At 40.8% G+C, this 18,896-nt stretch overlaps 1 protein-coding gene across 2 annotated transcripts in view; it reads right to left on the bottom strand.

Moving 5' to 3' along the window:
* The window catches only part of NAV2 (neuron navigator 2), a 384,880-nt gene that overhangs the window by 98,410 nt on the left and 267,574 nt on the right, over positions 1-18,896 (bottom strand). For both annotated transcript variants that reach the window (XM_061999098.1, XM_061999097.1), the window contains exons 7-10: positions 9,944-11,042; positions 8,635-8,747; positions 5,049-5,157; positions 2,680-3,069 (exon numbers count right to left, since the gene is read on the bottom strand). In XM_061999098.1, coding sequence (XP_061855082.1) covers positions 2,680-3,069; positions 5,049-5,157; positions 8,635-8,747; positions 9,944-11,042 — 1,711 coding nt within the window. The remainder of the gene's footprint in view (positions 1-2,679; positions 3,070-5,048; positions 5,158-8,634; positions 8,748-9,943; positions 11,043-18,896) is intronic.

Here is an 18,896-nt window from a genome sequence, read left to right as displayed (position 1 = left end):
CTACAATGCAGATTCTGCCCTTGGAACTTAGTCAATGACTACAACAGTGTTATATCAATCAATAAAGCAGCTCACATTATTTAGCAAAATAGGTTTTTGTAGCTACAGGCAAAAGACACAGAAGGAAGGAACAACCCCATGCACCAGGACAGGCTGGGGGTCGAACTGCTGAAGAGCAGCTCTGCAGAGAGAGACCTGGGAGTCTTGATTGATAATAAGCTAAATATGAGCCAGCAATGTGCCCTCGTGGCCAAGAAGGCCAATGGCATCCTAGGATGCATCAAGAAGAGTGTGGGCAGCAGGTCAAGGGAGGTTCTTCTCCCTCTCTACTCTGCCCTGGTGAGGCCTCATCTGGAGTCCTGTGTCCAGTTCTGGGCTCCTCAGCTCAAGAGGGACAGGGAACTGCTGGAGAGAGGCCAGTGCAGGGCCACCAAGATGATCAGGGGAATGGAGCATCTTTCATATGAGGAAAGGCTGCAGGAACTGGGGCTGTTTAGTCTGGAGAAGAGGAGACTGAGGGGAGATCTTATTAACATTTATAAATATCTAAAGGGTGGGTGTCAGGATGTTGGGACATCCCTTTTTTCTATAGTATCTAGCAACAGGACAAGGGGCAATGGGATGAAGCTGGAACACAAAAAGTTCCACTTAAACATAAGAAACAACTATTTCACTGTTCAGATGAGGGAGCCCTGGCACAGGCTGCCCAGAGGAGTTGTGGAGTCTCCTTCCTTGGAGGTCTTCAAGACCCGCCTGGACATGTTCCTATGTGATCTGATCTAGGTGACTCTGCTTCTGCAGGGGGATTGGACTAGATGATCTTTAAAGGTCCCTTCCAACCCCTACCATTCTATGATGCTATGAAAATCTAAGGACATTTGCACACATAACTCTTCTTTAAATAGAGATCTTATATATCATCTTGTGGCTGATTATAGGAATAAAACCATAACGTTATCTCCCTCCTTTAAAAACTAGTGGAAAATAAGAGTCAGGTACTCAGGAGAAGATGTTCTAACATTCAGGGCTAAGAGTGAAGGTGTTGTGGAGTACACGACTTCTGCTAAATGTTATATTCACTGGTCTGATTCACTGATATATAACTTGCTGCTTAGGTGACAGAGGTATCAACTGGCAAAAACATTTTCTTACATTTTTAGACCTTAGACCCAGAATCTAAAGACCTCTCTTGTACTTTTAGACTGTGGAGACTTCCATTTTTTTACTCTATAGGACGACCAACTAGATGGAAAAAAGCAAATCAATCATACAGAGAGATAAGTGAAGGCAGATTTCTCTGGAAATATCATTGATAAACTCAACAGCTTTCTTTTTCCTTTTCCTCAAGCTGGAATCTGAACTTTACACACTAAGTTAAGATCTGCAAGAACTGAGGCTCCTCTAGGATATGAGTTGCAGAAGTCTGAACTGACAGAATTCTGGCAGGGACACTTCTCAGCTCATACTGTAGGTGTTTTATAGAAACCATGGCACTACTGAGAATTTATTTTCCTCACTTCTAGGCCAAAACTACAACCACAGGTTTAAATAAAAGTCATAGTCCATAGGAAAAGCAATAAGTGTTACTGCAATAAACATTGCAAAACTCAGGTGTGTGTTGATTTATGTGAGGAAAACACAAGGTATTTTAGTGATACGATGCATTATTAATACAGCAACTGCTACTGGTGCTTTATCTGAAACAGAACTTTGTACTGGTTTTTGCATCAGCTTCTGTACCATATGCTTCCCTAGCAAAGAGTCCAAAACAAAGTGTCTGACTTTTTGAAAGGACAGGGTGAAAATATGCAACTATTTCATAACGGGCAGGATTATCAGAGGTTTCAAAGTCACTTAACTGGGTTAGTGACAAAGCAGCAGCTGATTCCAGCTTTCTGTTTCAGTAAGATACTCTAAACCTTCCATATAAGTCAATGCTACAAGAATTGCCACTTACTAAAAACATTATAGATAAGCAAAGGATGTAAGATAAATATGCCATTTACATCTTAAGATCAATTTCAGCATCAATCTAATGCTGGTGTACTTGAGCTAAGAAACCAATTACGGTGCTTTCTAGAAGAAACTGAAAACAGACATTGAATTAAATACTGACTTTCATCAACAAGGTCATACATCAACGTGTTATCTCTGCTTTGACTGGGAAAAATTTTGCTCTGACTTTAGAGCAAAGAAAAGGTTTTTTCCAGTCAAGGCAGAGGCAAAATGTTGATGCAGAACCTTGTTAATAGTTGTCTATCAGATCATACTTCTGCGCACTAACTTGTTCCTCAGACTTTGCTTGATGTGTAAACTATTTGACTCTACACAGAGAGGTAAACTCGTTTCCTTCCAGTGAACTGTCCGCTGAAAGTTTAGTCAGCCAAAGGGTTCAGTGAAGTACAGAAAATGCCTCACTCTCTCCACCTTGTGGGCAGACGTGAATGTTGCAGCACGTGTTTGACTACCACAGTGAACCTTGACTCCGGAAAACACTTTAAAGAGTATATTCGGATATAGGAATATGTTTCTTAGTGTGCATTTAAAACTTAAATCATGTGCTTAAATCCCACTACCTAAACTAACAGTGATAGTGAGCTGTCCCTCCAACTCACAGGGTGCTTAAACACAACCGAAGGCTGCCATAAAGCATGGTTTTTCAGAAGCCAAGGCGCTTACCCGCTCGTGATGTCATCAGCTCTGATATTCTTGCTCAGCACATCCCCGTCGCTCATGTAGCCGGTGGCGTCCATGGTGATGCCTTCCAGATCCATTTCATCCCCTCCCTTGTCCGAGATGTCGACGTGGCAGACGCTGCTGCCGCGGGAGGCGAGCTGCCTCCGCAGAGGTGCCGAGTACACGTAGCGGCCCGGCTCGGCGGCGATGAAGCGCCCGGCGGTGCCTCGCGGCGGGTACCCGTTGCCCATGGACGGCGCGTCGCCTGCCTGCAGGCGAGGGCTGGACTGCCCCAGTCTCCACGATAAGGGGGTTGGTCGGCCCGTCAAGCTGAGGATGCTGCGGCCACTGATCTCGGTAGTGACGTTGGTGTCAAACGTAGTTTCCAATGTGCTTAAAAACAGAAACGCCACTAATTAAATGTGGGCTCCTGTTAAGATTTCAGGTGATGGCAAGACCTTAAACCCTCACCACTCGCCAAGGCACACACTGTAAGTAATCACATGGACAGAATTTACCTGCTACGGCCCCTTGAGAGAGTTAAGTCCATTCCTACAACACTGTTCTTCAATAATGATACTCTTGCACCCAGGTCACCAGGTTTTTGACACACTTAAGAAGAAGACTTAAGCAGGAACTTTTTAATGGACTACCCACAGCATCAAGGCATAACTTTCTCATCTTCACTCATACATTGTTATACCATGCTTTTGCCACTCTAGGCAAGGGAGTGGGATATTAAGCTGATTAAAATAAAACTGAAGTGCTATTTTTCTGGTACATTTGCATTTTAGGGCTGCTTTTGTTAAAGTCCTAATACTCTGGACATGTGTCCAGCACCAAGATGGTAACTATTTCTACACCAAGGAACAAAACAAAGAAAGAAAGGAAGGAAGGAAGGATGGAAGGATGGAAGGATGGAAGGAAGGAAAAAGGAAGAAAGGAAGAAAGGAAGAAGGGAAGAAGGGAAGAAGGGAAGAAAGAAAGAAAGAAAGAAAGGAAGAAAGAAAGGAAGAAAGAAAGAAAAAGAAAGAAAGAAAGAAAGAAAGAAAGAAAGAAAGAAAGAAAGAAAGAAAGAAAGAGAAAGAAAGAAAGAAAGAAAGAAAGAAAGAAAGAAAGAAAGAAAGAAAGAAAGAAAGAAAGAAGAGGAAACTTTCCATGTCTGAGAGTGAGAATATGTTGCATCCCTCCCAACAGCAATGCCAGTACAATCTGCATATGGCCTGAGAATGCTGCAACCACTTATCTTGGTAGTGACATTGGTGTCAAAAGTAGTTTTCAAGGTGCTTAAAACAATAAATGCATTTGATTAATTGTAGACTGCTATATGGAATCTTAAAAATGGGCCTGCACATCACGAGGTTTCAGATGATGGGTATCAATTGCAAGATTACACCCTGATCACACAGATTAGTCACAGTGAATTTATTTGCAGCTAATCCATAGCTGCAACTTCTCTTACATCAACTCCTCTTTTCCTTTCCTGCTGAACTAACATAGTGTGACTTTGGTTTAAATTGTGGATATTTGTGAAAACAAACAGCACTGTACTATTTATAATATATTCTGCAAAAGCCTCTGTATCCTTATGTTGTTAGTAATTAAATCATGAGCTGCCACCATTGAAATTTGAAAGGAAAAAGAGCATGAAGAGTTCGTCTGTGCAAGCTCTGCCTCAGTTTTAGATACAAAGACAAAACAGAAAGTGTTCTCCCAGTGAACTCATTCAGGGCTGGAGTCCATACAGCACTGAGCTCTAAGTAGGACCCTGACCTCATTAGGAGCCAAACAGCTTATTCTCCCAAGCCTCCTGTGCAACAGTGAAAAGATCTGAGTCATGGAATGTTTAAATGTAAAAACATTCTTTGTTTATTTAGAGCCTACTTTAAATATTGTTGAAGATTTCCAAATGCTGCTTTGCAAAGAAAAAGCAGTTAGATACATGGATGACTAATAACATTAGAAAAATTTGTCCAAAGATTGGTCAGGAATTCAAGTTATGCACTTGATAAAGCGGGTCAGGCACAGTTCACCTGCTTATTCAAACAAAATAAAGGGGAGAGGGGTGTAATGCACTGGAGTTGTTGAAGAGTAAGATGAAGAAATATTTTAAACTGTAACCTATATTCAAACATCACCTAACAGGTTTAACAAGCACTGATTATTCTCCACCTTTGATTCTAGAAACAATCCACTCCAACAACTACTCATCACACATCTCAATAAACACTAAATGTTATTCAGAATCTAAAGACAAAAAGTACAAGCCAGCGTTAATACTTTTTCCAAGGATGCAACCCAACCAGAACCAAGAGGTGTAAAGTAAGAGCACAATGATTTCCACTTTCCTATAAACAAAGTCATGTCATTACCTGTGAGTGACCTGGGTTCCCCGTAAACTGGACATGGTCTCCTCTAAGTTCTGTCGAAGATCAGCAATGTTTTTCACAGTTCGTAACCGCCGGGTTTCTGGATCCTCTCCTACAGGGAAAATCAACCACAAGAAAGGATAAGGGAGGAAACAGCAGAGAATGGAGCCATTAATCTGAAACACGGTTTTTTTCGTGCCTTTCTCTTATTTAACACTTTGTGTTATTTATTGGGATGGAGATGGCATTCTCCTTCAGCAGGCACCTGCCGTTGCCGCAGCCGGGCTGAGAGTGATCTCTGTACCGTTAACTTCACTTCACAGGCTGCCTTTGCACCAGATGTTTCTGTATTGTCATTTCCCCATATGACCCAATTTAAATTCTGGTTAACTTTCAGCCTCATTAGAAGATACACTCCATCAATACTACTCTCTCCATCTCATCTCTTGACACAATTAACATCAACCCAACACAGCCAATTTCTCCAGTGCTGTATTTTCACTAGATCTTTTTTTCCCCACATTAAATAAATATCATTGTGTAACAACAGCTTTCCAATAAACTCAGTTGTGTTGTGTTCTCCATGCTGAGTGAAGTTTTAGGTGAAACAGCAAAAGGTTTTGCTGGTCAACATCACAACTCAGTTATTACTTAAATGAGCTACATGACAGCAAGTTGGGGGATGACTTTTAGTTGCACTGGCATTTAGAAGTACTGTTAATTAAATACTCTGTTCTAAAATATGTTTATATCTTTTTCTTTAAGTCTCAAAGTAGAGCTGATACACATGAAAAAAGTCCTCCTAGTGCCTCAGCATAATTTATTTTTATAGCATTAATCATTTAATTAATGCCTTAGCATAATTTATTTACTTGGTCTCAGCTGTCAATTAAGAAGTGTTTTGGTTGGTAGCTCAGCTGAGCTTTATAAAGTTAATCCCTCTAAGAAGTTTAAGAGAAGTGAATTTCTAGTACCAATCCAATATATCTTTGTAAGCTGAATGCTGAAACACAAAACCTCCAAAAAGCTGTCACAGAGCTTCCGTTGGGCACAGAAGGAAATGATTTCATTCTAAGGGGTTTACAACTCATGACTAAAGAAAATACTACAGCAAATGTACAACTTTTCAAAGTTTGCATCTGCCTTCTCTGCACAACTGATGTATTCTTAAGTTGCCAAGACATTGGTCATCCATGTAACTCCTAGTTTAGATGGCTATCTATACATTACACAAATCGGGAAGTGTAAAGGACCAGACAAACAAACTGTTCTTGGAACTTTCCACATTGTCTCCTTTAACCTCCCTGTTTCTGAAAGATGGCAGGTTGGTGGCACAGGAAAACCAAGTCATAATACTGCCTGCAGAGCAGCAGTAGCACTGACTATATTCACTAGAGTGCTGGAGCCCTGGCTACGAGGTACGGTCTAGGGAGGGGAAGAGACCATGTTTATCCAATCATTAGTCTTTCTTAGACAAACAATGGCTCAAGTAATGTCCACATGAACAATTTTCTTTTTTTTTTAATGGGTCCCTACTCCCTAAGAAACTATCCCTGAGATAGAGTTCACTTAGGCCAAATGGTCAAACAATTATGATCCGGACGGACTGGAAATAGCTGCCTAACAAGACCAATTCCTTTAGCTAACGGATCTCTGGGACAGAAAACAATTTTTTCCACTTATAGATCTACACATTTTTGCAGTAAAGAATGTAAAATATTTATAGGCCTTTAGCCTGACAAAGGTCACAGTGCTCTTTTACAGATCATTTCTCTCATAGATATGAAGGCAAATGGTACACAACTTCTTAAGAGAACACACATGAGACAAGCTAAATCAATTTCTATTGAGATCACTCATGCCTAAATTGATACCAATTTTTTACTTAAATGCCATTCAATTGCTTAAACTGTAAGAAATTGGATAGTGCTACTACAACTTAATTATCAAATCACTTAGCTTTTCATGATCAGGAAGTATCATTGAACTATTCAACTATTCATCTACCAGTTTTCCCTACCTGTGCTCTTCGTTTTATACCTGCTTTTAAATTTAAAGCATCAACAGTTGCTACTTAGAGAGAGAAGAAATCTGTTCCTTATTTCTTCTAATTTATTGGGGTTGAGAGGCCATTTTGTGTTGTTTGCTTCTTTTCCCCTAAGACTCCTTTATGGACTGCTGCTGTCTGTGGGGTTTGGCTGCACACAGCTGAGTTTTGCATCTCCATTGTTTGAGGCTGTCAGCTGTCTTCCAGTTTTGGATCCCAAAACTCACATCTTCTACTTGAATAATAGTTTGTATGTACATAACATTTGTCATTAAAAGACTTAAGACCTTTTGTGATCTATAAACACTTCTCAGTTTGCAGGCTGAACTTACATCTAGGCTAGGCAACATGATGATTAAGACACAATACTGAAAAAGTTTAAGTTGCTCAACACTCAGTATTTCTTAAATATGAACCCAAAAATGTTCACAAGGATTTTATCCCTTGTGCCATTTATTTGCCTTTTAAATAATTAATCCACCTATATATTAATCATACACACAGATAAACTCATTTATGCACTCCTGGAGCCCTTTTCCTAACCAATGACTCTGCTTCTTGCCATCAGCATATGTGCACACAGGGATAAATGCAGCATTGGTAGACTATGTAATGCAATATGATATTAATCCAGCTGTGAAACTTGTAGCCACATGATTCTTCCAAGTAGGACTCTTATCAATTTCAAAACTCACATTAAAATGGAGGACACCAAGACTATGCAGACAAAAAAACCCTGAGATATTCTACCGATGAGAGATACTGCAGTAGTATGCAGTAGGCAAACTCACAGACATTGATGAAACTGGAACTGGAGGAGACTTGACTGTGACTTCAAAGGCACATTTTACACCTTTAGTAGAATACAGTTGCTAGAAATTGTCTGGTTATATTGATAAGCTTAAAAATTATTGCTAATTATCATCTGTTTCTTACAGTAGCAGGAATTATAGATAAACATATGAAGTACTTTCTAATTTAGACTGCTAGTATTCTAATTAAAATCAATTTCAGCTTCAGTGTGCTTGACACAATAAACTGCTCTTGGATTCTGGTCTCTTATTGCTGCAAAGACCACTTCTCAAATGGATCAGTTTCATGTGAATGGAGACTGAGATTCCTCCAAATCTATAAACACACCAAAACATCGAGGAAATGAATCTCTTCTGTAAGCTCTGAAGCAAAGTTTTTAAAGGTTAAAAATAAGTATCAAATGTTTGGCCATATTTAGGACCCTTAAAATAGCTTAATCCTAACAGGTGCTACACATTTTCTAGAAAAACATTAAGTATCCAAAATTCCCAAAGATTTCAATAAATGGGGAGGGCACACCACTGTTCATAACTTGAGCATCAATTCAGATTATTGACAAACGTCTTCCACTGATTAGGAACTGAAATATCCTAACTAGTAAGAACTAAGCCATTAGGAACAAAACCAAATTAAATCCCTCCCTAAAGAGGGAGCTCGTGACTTTAAACTCGCTTTAGCCCATTCTTATTTAACCAGACCACAGTCAGTAGGTCACACTGCAAGACATACCTGAGAGGTCTTCAAGGGCAGGCTGTCCAGTTTTGACATAAAGAGCAGATTCCATGCTGACCCCTCCTGTGCTGGCCTCGGCTGTTACGTTCCCTTCATTGTCTGTCTGCGATCTGGAAGGCAAAACAGAACAGAGATGTGCAGTCAGTCACTCTCCATCAAAAGTATCTCAACTATAACAAGTAGACAATTGCACCCGCCATCAGCCACTCTTGTCCCTCTCCCCAGAACAGACCAGCAGACTGATTTTACATAATTCATTAGTCCCATGTTGAATTATGTCCTAGAAATGGAAACAAGCATTCAACTGTAAGAAATAAAAAATTTATAGTCAGAGATAGGCTTCACAGCTCTTGAGACAGGGGCTTCAGACAGTTGGACTTCCACCTAAATTTTAGTTATCAATACCAACAGTGGTTGTGGCTAATCTGATCCTCTCTGGTATGAAGTCCGTATTGCCTGAGTATAAAGCAGGATGGCACGTTACACAGTCCTGCTAGTTGCCCCTCAATAATTATCAATGTCACTCATTTTATTTGAAAACAAAGGCAGAACCAATTTCAAGCTCCAATTTCTTGTCTGACATTGTGGCTGTTAGGTAATGAAAGGTGATGTCGTAAGAATCTATTGCCGGATGTGAGTAATATGTCTTGACTTGTTTCATTTTACTAGTTGCACTGTGTTTTGCTCATAGAGCCTCATCAACAAGCGGCTGCAAGTTCTCCTGTCCAAAGGGTAAGGGCTGTGCAGAAATGAAGACACAGCAGGGAATGTCAATTGCAATATTCTTAATTTCAGTTGACCCTATATGAAATGTAGATCTTGCCTGCCCTTATCTATATGATGGGATTTTTACTTTTGGTGCTTTTGAAGACCTCCCATTACTGCTTCTGGTGAGGCATCTCCATCACTGTCAGCCGTATTTAAGAGAATGAGCATGGGTATGTCATAACTTGGCATTGCTACAACTTTTAAGAGTACGATGAGTAAAACAAACCCAATCCACACAGTAAAAACAAAAGTTAAGAGTAGCAGCTGGTCAAGAAGGAGTGAGCACCCTCATCTTAACCATCAGTAGTCAGACACAACAATTACTCACTTTCCTGTCTATCCCCACTCCTTATACATCAGTCTGATGGCCTTCACTAACAGTTCTTGCATAAATGTATAAATCACCTACTCTCTTAAAGCAAGAAACTTTTACATGTCATGCCATTCATCTTGTTGCCTCACCCCCCTGAAACAGTGTCCAAAAGGAACTTTCCTATTTGTCATATTCAAAACAGTGCAGTGGAGAAGGTTGCCATACCTGTACATGAAGGGAGCTACCGTGGCTGTGTTCGGGTGGCTGTATTGCTGCTGGGGATGAGGTAGCTGAACACTCACAGTACTGCTGCCTGTGGTGTGCGTTGTCGCAGCGGGCCCGTTGACAGCTTGGCTGCTGCTGCTGCTGTTGAGGCCTCCTACACCTTTTCCTTCCGAAGAGGCAAGGCTGGATGAGGAGCTGGAATGTCTGCTGTCCAGCTGAGACTTCTGATGAGAGAGACCTGAGCTAGCTTTCCCGCTGCGGCTTCTCTCACCTTCCTTTGCAGGAATGGGGGCACTTGAGGATTTCCCTGTGGTGTTTTTCATTCCTGGTTTTGGTATTCCACTGTGCGAAGGGGCAGAGGCCTCCTTCTTGGCACTATTCAGCTTCCCTCCTTTAGGGATAAAGCTTGCAATCTTGGAGGACTTTTTTGGCATCTCTGTTGTTGCTAGTGCTGTCTGTTCTTCTTTTGGTTCCTCTTTCAGGTCCAGCTTTTCAGTGACAGATGTTCTCTTCGCAATGTCTTTACTTTTATCCTTTTCTTTCTCTTTCTGTTTCTCTTTCTCCTTCTCATTACCCTTCGGAGAACTTTTCTTATTAGTCAGTGCCCGGCTAAAAGTCCTTTGTGCGATTCCCTTGAGTGCAATTTTGGGACTACTGGACATTGACCCCAGGTTGTTCACATTCTGATTCGCGGCATCAATTTCTTCGCTTTCCTCAAGGCTGAGCAGCGTCTCGAGCTTTTCACAACTGTTGTCGCGAGACCCTGGACACTCGAGTGTTGTCCCTCCTGCTTTGGAGCCTCCTTTGCTATTGAAGAGTTTGAGTTTTTCCAGCATGGATTTTTGACCATTGGGAGTTGTTTTGGCGATTTCTGAGGGTGGCTTTGGAGGCTCCGATACGGGCTGCTTTACGGATAGCATGGAAGACGTAGCTGTGTGCTTAGCGCTCAGGGACTTGCTGCGCCAGGGTTTAATAGCAGAGCTGGGCTGAGGGATGGCTGATGAGTTATTGCAACTAACAGTACCGCTGCAGCTTTGAACTGAGGATGAGACATTTTCATTCATTCCTGTGGGCTGGGAGGCTGTACTGTCCGCAGGCTCTGGAAAAGAAAACAGAAAACAACCCAAGGCTCAACACAGTAGTACCTGGTATTCCAGCTAGTCTGAGATTCTTTCTGTAATGAAACATTAGGAACTTTACACTAATAACACTACAAAGATGCACACGTAGTAGTATTTCCAACATCACTATCACTTCAATAAAAGCCATTTTTCTTTGCTTAACTACTAGACCAGCAATGAGCTCCAACTATGTAATTTACATTTACTTGCTGCTTCAAGAGACGGAGAAAAAAGTATCTCCTCCAATTCAAATCAAAATGTGTTTTGCAGTGTGTTCTCTCTTATTAAGTTCATAATACTTTTTCATTAGCAAAAACACAGCACTGTTTTCTGAGAGTGCTCCCTTTGCTTTTGGCAGAATACTTGCTGTCCAAGTTCAATTCTTAGAAAAACCTCAAACGTATTAAAAAAATGCAGGAGTAAGGAAAAAAATTAAAACTGAACTCTTTTCAAGTTATTGAGAGGGAGAATGAGATCTTCATGCACAAAAGGTAGAAGAAAACCCCACATATAGAAATAAAACCTATTGTGTCTTTATGCAGTGAACCTAAATCAAGTATTACCACCTATCTTAATCCAGCTGTAAGAGAAACTAGTGGCAGTAACCATACAGCCCCCCACCCTGAGAAAGCAAACCTTGTATTTAATTAGTTTCTTTTAATGTTATTTGCTCTTGTTAACAAATTACTTCAGAACTTAAAGAGAGCTTGAAAAATCACACTCACCTACTAGTGGCCACTTCTCCTCTGAAGTTTCTCTTTGCAGAGTTTCCTTTCTGGAGACGTTACTCTCTCAATAATCACAAATATGTTTTCTGTTAAACCGCTCATGTTTCCAATTAACTTTTGTCATCTATGTCTGTTCGCCTGCCCAGCAGCCTGCTGGGGATTAACGGCTCTTACCTATATTTCCCTGCCCTCTAGCAATAAAGTAAACTGTGTATAGAGCTGCATTTTTTTAATTCAAAAATCAACAGCGGTTGAGAGCGTGCGTTTTCGGCAGCAGCAGCCCCGTGAATTCAGCCCTGTAAATCATGAGCCGCTGCAACTGTTTTACTTCACTTTCAGCTGCTCGCTGAAGATACGGCTCTGTTAACCTTCCTCCTCTGATCCAAACCAGATCTACTAAAGATTTAAAGCACATACATCTTCCTGACTTAGCAGAGAATCGGGTTTCTAAGAGTATTAGAGAATCCTTAATAACAAGCTCAGTCGTTTCACGTGGTTATGGACAAAGCGGGGTAGCAGGAATTAATGATACATTAAAAAACATTACTGAAGTCAGGAGATTTCCAGGACTCTGTTATTAACCAATAATTATTTATACTGGCCAGTTTTGCTAGTCCTTTTCCTATGGCAAACTACTCACATGTAGCTGGAAGGAAGCGAGAGCTGGATTACAGACACAGAAAAGAATCAAGCTTCTTTCTAAGCTAGTGCCAGTCTGCTGACTTCCAGGGCCTGACTCCTGTTTTACTCCAGTACAGAGGGAAACCAAGTCACCAAATAGCACTGTCACTTGGTCCTCTAGTTGCTCAGCTTAAGTCTGCTAAATTCAATCTGATGGGTTAAGGTTAAGGAGGATGGAAGGAGGGAGAGCGAAGGGCTATCACAGTGACTCCCAGTGCGAGGGGGAGCAGTGATCCCCCCATCACTGTTCTCTGCCCAGACACGGAGAGAGGAGGGAAGGTCAGAACTACTTCAGAAGATGCTGGAAATGTTTCTCTGCTTTCGAAAGCTGTGCAACATTGCTTCTCCCTTCATGCCTCTCACCATACACCGCTGCTTTGTTATTATTTTTATTTCCTGAAGTCCTCCCATGGACATCCACTTCCCATCACAACACTGCACCATGCTCCTCTTGTAAGCTCAGAACAAGCAAGCCTTTGTCTCAATCTGCCTTCCACAGAAGACAGCAGCGATGTAATGAAAGCTTCATGAAAATTCCAATAGTGTATCATTTGCTATTACCTTGTTTGGTTTCTTTAAAAAAAAAGAATCATTGTCCATCTCAGTCTCAGGGTACTTCCACAGAAACTGGAGATGCACAGTACTTTGAGCACTAAGTTCCTAATCCAAATGCATTCTGGCCTAATCATGATAAACAAATCTCATCACAAAGCATACCTATGCCCCTAAATCATCAAAGCTGGCTGTAACATGAAAATGGCTATGATGACCTTACAGTTGGGTCCAGGGATGTTCTAATGTACTAATCAGGATGGGTAGAGAACCCTTTACTTTCTCAGAAGAATGGAGTTGCAAGGAGTAACAGGACTGGGACAATGTAAGGGTGACAAATTGACAATTACTGATATGGGAGGCAACTACGAAGTAGAAGAGTTGGTTGCACACTCTCTTAGTACCATGTGCAGCAAACACAAACCCAGCTCGGGGTGAAAGGGCTGTTCAGTCTGGAGACACAGCCAACTGAACAGACCTGGAAAAGAAATCTGCCTTCTTCTCAAACAACTATTGGAAAACAATACAGGAAATGTGTGCACTGGTATGAACAAAGCCATCCTGCACTCACCAGAACTCAGTGACCACACAGAGTCCTTGGGCGAGCTGTGGCCTGCAGGCTGAGTCACACACCTGAGACAAGTTACCCAAATACCAGGCTGAGATGCACAACCCAGCTGTAAAGTCTGACTGACTCCATCTCAAACACTGAGCTACCTGTTAACATGCAGCAGACCAGCTGTGGAAGCACAAACCTGAGGCAACTCACATCAAAACAGGGTTCCTACTACACCTATGAAGTTTTCCTGGAAGTAAATGGAAAGTGTTGGTTCATTTGGGATGTCTGCTTCATCCTAACAGCCTGGGTGAGTGCTCCAGTCCACAGACTTATAGGGAAAAGGCTTTGCTTGGATCAAGTGAAATGGCTTACTTTCCAAATCCAAAACCATTGCTCAAAAAGGTATTTCCCAATAAAATACAGAACTTTCTCATTTCTTCTTTTTTTGAATGTTTACAGGATTTTGTTTGTTTGTTTTTAAACACAGCGTTTGCTTTGTCCCCAACTCCCCCACATTCCCCCTCCTGTTCAGAACTCGATGTGCTTCCCTTGCCAGTGGCGTAGGACGAGAACAATGTAACTCCATTTACAGAGTCGCTCCTCATTTACAGACATGTTGGGGAAATCAGAACTAGGACAACAATACTATGACTGTAAGATCTCAAAATTAGTATATGGAGATGTTAATGTAATTTTCAGAGCCTCTACCTAACATTTTTTAGGAAGTGAATTCTATGAATGTTGGATGCTACGCGTCTAAAATGAATGAAACGTGTTTACAAACTCTTAAATACACTTGTTAAGCAGCTCTGCTTTGCAACAGGGAAGGAGATATTTTCTTATGCAAGTACAGTGGATTTTGATTGATACTAGGGTCAAATGCCGTGAAACTGGAAATTCAAGTCCTCAAGTTTTAGTCCTGTTGCACTCTGAAAAGTTAATGCAAGAAATAAAAGGTTCACTATAAAAAATTCTCATGAAAATGTCCTTAGCTTAAGAAAACCTCAGTGTTTTAAAGATTCTCTGAGTCCTTCTAACAAACAAGTCTCCTGGCTCTTTTACTCCTCAGACCAATCTTGGTAAACGAAAAGGGTTCTGCTGCCAGAACGTAGACTCAAATGCTAGGTTTCCTAATGATGCAGTAACATCAATATGTGGATAACACATCAGCATGCAAAGGGGAAAGTTTTATTCAGCATTAGCACAGGCCCTTCTTTCATGAAAAGGAGAGCAGGTTTCATGCATTCGATTAATAAGCTTATTATTTCCCATGTGTCCCTTTGTGAGGGAGATATTTTCTTTCTTCAGCAACCTGCATTAACTAAAACTGACTATAAAAGAAATGTTTTCAAACCCAAGCTACATTCTACAATAAATAATGATCGCTTTCCTCTTTTCAAAGTCAAATCTTGGCCTGAAATCTATTTTGTTCCTAGTGTTCCCGTTAAAAAAGATGTTGGTGGTCTAGTTCCAATGCCAATACGCACTGTAGCATGGGTAAATCTGATTTCAGCTGCTCCTGCAAAGTCTTAACTGCATCTGCAAACCTACCCATTTGAGATGAAAAAAAACCCTAAAAAAAAAGAGTCTCAAAGCTTATGATTTAATTCTTCCACTGAAGTCTTTGAGAGCTTATGTTATAATAAGGTCAGGAGAAAATATATGCAATTTCCCATCATTTGTCATGTTCATAAGTGGACTTTGATTTGCTGTAATGAAAACTTTCAAAAACAATCATTATAAGCATGAAAGGCAACACAAAGGATGTTCTCATAGTTACTTCTCCTTAGGAGGGTCAAGAACTTGACAGCATTTTAATTCATTTTAGAATGAACAAGCTGTCATTATTTTTTCACAGCTATGGGAAAAGAAGAAGTTCTCATGCAGAGAAATACCTTTCAGTCCAGCCCATAGATTAGATAACCAAGTAAAAACCAAATCCACAAGTGAATTCCAATTTAGAAGGTAAAAGTGGATCTGCTCTATGATATTATAGTGTCAGAACTGCAGAAACCACTGTGGCAGTTTCATCATTTCCCATCTAGAGCAGCAACTGGTGAATCTTGACCCTTTCCATTCACCCACAAGACCCACCTTCAAAGCACTACAAACAAAAAGCCTTACAGAGAAAAGCTTTTTAGCTGAGCTATTCTCTTCAGTAATGATTTATCATGCTCAGCATACCCCTTCTGTATGGAAATGCCTGTAGTTCTGCCAGGAGCTGACTACAAAAAAAATCACAATCTTTCGGTAATCTAAACCACGGGCAGGTAGAGCAAAACATTCCCAACAAGAGCAACCTGGCACACATCCCTTCCTTAAAATAAGCACAACTCTTTTAGCCCAAAGAAATTTGTATTTAAACTGTAATGCTGTTGACCAGACAGACTGACAGCTGGGTGGAAGGTTCTGGCCGAGTTACTGGCTTGAAGTGAGCAAGAGGCATGGCCTCCTTCTGCAAGAGGACTGAAGCTTTATGTTGTCTTTTTGACTCTAGACCACAACAAAATCAACAAAACCCTTTTCTTAAAGTAGAGATTGTCAGATAGGGGAATTCTGCCTAACTTGAGAAAAGCCCGGATATGGAACATTTTGCTTTACTGAGGCCAAAACTTCACCAAGCTGAGGAGAGCTGGTTCCTTCAACTTCTGTCCACCAGCTTTCCCTTTACAGGTGATTTAATTTATTGTAATATGAGACAAAAATTACCTTTACTCCTTGGTATTTTCCTTCCCTTCCATCATATCTACTTCTTCAATCCCAGTGTTGTAAACTCTGCAGCTTCAAGAGCAGTTCTGTGCATTCACAGAAGCGTGTTGTGCTTCTGAAAACCTGTACCAAAGTCCCTGTACATGTCAGCAACTCAGCTTCCACATTTCTGTGAAGTTGCCTTCATTCACACAGAGCTCCAGTGCATGAAACAACAGTTCTGCAGTTGAATGGTTTATATAGCCAAGACTCAGCGTTTCTGCTGAGGTGAAGGGAATAAAACTGGAGCACAGGCGATCCTTTCCTCTTTGTCTTGACATAACCGACTGAGACACTTGAATTCCTTGTTGTTTTTGTGTAGTTACTGTAAAATTCAAAATGCTCTCCACATGACTGCCTAAGAAAGAGGTTGGAGGGACCTCTATCAACCACATACTAGTTAAATAAAGCAACTGAGTTTACTCTGCCATTCAAAACAAGTTGCACTCTCCATTTAAAAGTAGACAAATACCATTCTTGTTTGTTACTCTCTGTTTTCTTCTCATTACTCATACAATCAAATCCCCCAAGATTTCTCATAACAGAGTTATTCAAAACCATTAATGACTTCCAGGCAGAGAGCTGTTACAGAGCCTTTCACAGAATCACAGAATCTTAAGGGTTGGAAAGGACCTTGAAAGAACATCCAGTCCAAATCCCTCTGCCAGAGCAGGACCTCCTAGAGTAGGTCACAGAGGAACTTGTCCAGGTGGGTTTGAATGTCTCCAGAGAAGGACACTCCACAACCCATCTGGGCAGCCCCTTCCAGTGCTCCCTCACCTGAACAGGGAAGAAGTTTTTCCTTCTGTTTCTTTGGAACTTTTCATTAGGTTTTACACATTGCTGGAGTGGACAGCATGTACACTTACTGCCACAGCTCTTCGAGGAGGTTATATAAACTAGTCCATATACACATTACTAGTCTGAGAATTGCACTGGGGGAATTGTCCATTGGCCTGTTTTGACTATCAGTAGTGGTTAATGAAATTGATTTGTAGCAGTAGATCTTTCAAATTAGACAAGTAATAATCTATTTTCATAACAGTAACGAAGAGTTTGGCCATGCCTTTATGCTCATCAGCCACTTCAGAAGTGGTGGCAGTTCTCTGGTGCCAGTCATGGATTCTTTAGATATATTTGGTTACAGACAAGGGACGAGCAAAAGGTTCAGTAGAGAAGTTAGAAATGGAAGGGACGAGAGAGGCTGGACAATGGCCTCACCCAGGGAGAGGAGGGTTCTACAGGTGTGGTAGAAACATGCTGGCATTTAGGGAAATCTGGGACATAGCACCAGTGCTGCTTGCTTCCTAACGATTTAACAGTGAACTTTCCTCTCCATGGCTGTTCTTCTGGCACAATTCACCCAGCAACAAATTTACAAGAGATAGTAAATATTTTTTTTAAGAGGAAACATCTCAGAACTGTAAAGGCCATGAAATGAAAGGCCAGTTCTTCAGCTGGTATAAATTAACGTGGTTCTAGTGTCTCCAGTCCAGCCAGGCAGATGTACACCGAGCTAAGAAGCTGCTTCTCAAGCTTACATTTTACTTCAAAGCCCAGGATTTTCATCTTCATGAATCATACCATTAAGAACATGTCATTGGCTATTTTTTTTTAAGCTTTTCTTTTTTTACCTTCCAAACACTTTCAGTACATTTCTGGCTTGGTTCAGATGTTCCCAAAGCTTACACCAACCATGGCAAAGTTCTGTGGTCTTGTAAAGCTCCACTTCAGTTACAATTAAGCCTTCAGCCAGCATTTGTTTAGGCAAAAAGAGGACGTATTTTTAAATGCCAAATTCAGCCAGTTGAACAGTTGTAAAATTAAGCACGAATATGATTAATTGCACACTTGCATCTTGTCCTATAAACATGTCCTATTGCTTGTTACATTCTGACAGTCTTGAAGCTGTTTTATGGGCAGACACCCAACACAAATATGTTGCTGAAGATTCACTAGGATGAGCCAATCTTTCAATAAAAGTATTTGATTAGAAAAGTGAAAGGAGATAAGCAATACTTCACATGTGTATCTATTTATTCATGTATGTATGTTTATATCTCAATTGCCCAAAGAGGAGTATTTTGTCAGATGCTAATGACTCTCATGAGGGTCACCTTATGATTTAAGCCAGCAATCTTATCTTTGGGGAATACAGAGGCACTAAAACATTTGGTAAACTGGACAAACAGACTCTGTCAATAAGATTATGTTCACTGAAGTTGACTGAAAAGTTCTATGCTTAGAAAAGAGAAACTGAATGCCTAAATGTAAGAAGTCAAATAGACAGCTATGCATCTGTGCTGCAGAAAAGAAACAGGACTTTGAGTAGGCCACGGTTGCACATCTCTATAATGTGACATTAAGGAAAAGCTAAAGTCATTCAGGAATGCATTATGAGTATTGTATGTAAGACAGTGAAGGTAATTATTCCATGCTAATCAGCACCAGAGTAAGGAACCAGGTAGAGCACTGCCTTCAGCCCCAGAACCCCTCTAAAAGAGACTGACAGAATGGAAAGAGGCCAGAAGAGATCATGATGACATGTATGAGATTTATCACAA

Source organism: Colius striatus, chromosome 7 (assembly GCF_028858725.1).
Source record: "Colius striatus isolate bColStr4 chromosome 7, bColStr4.1.hap1, whole genome shotgun sequence".
NCBI classification, from domain to species: Eukaryota; Metazoa; Chordata; class Aves; order Coliiformes; family Coliidae; genus Colius; species Colius striatus.
This window is presented reverse-complemented; position numbering and strand designations above follow the sequence as displayed.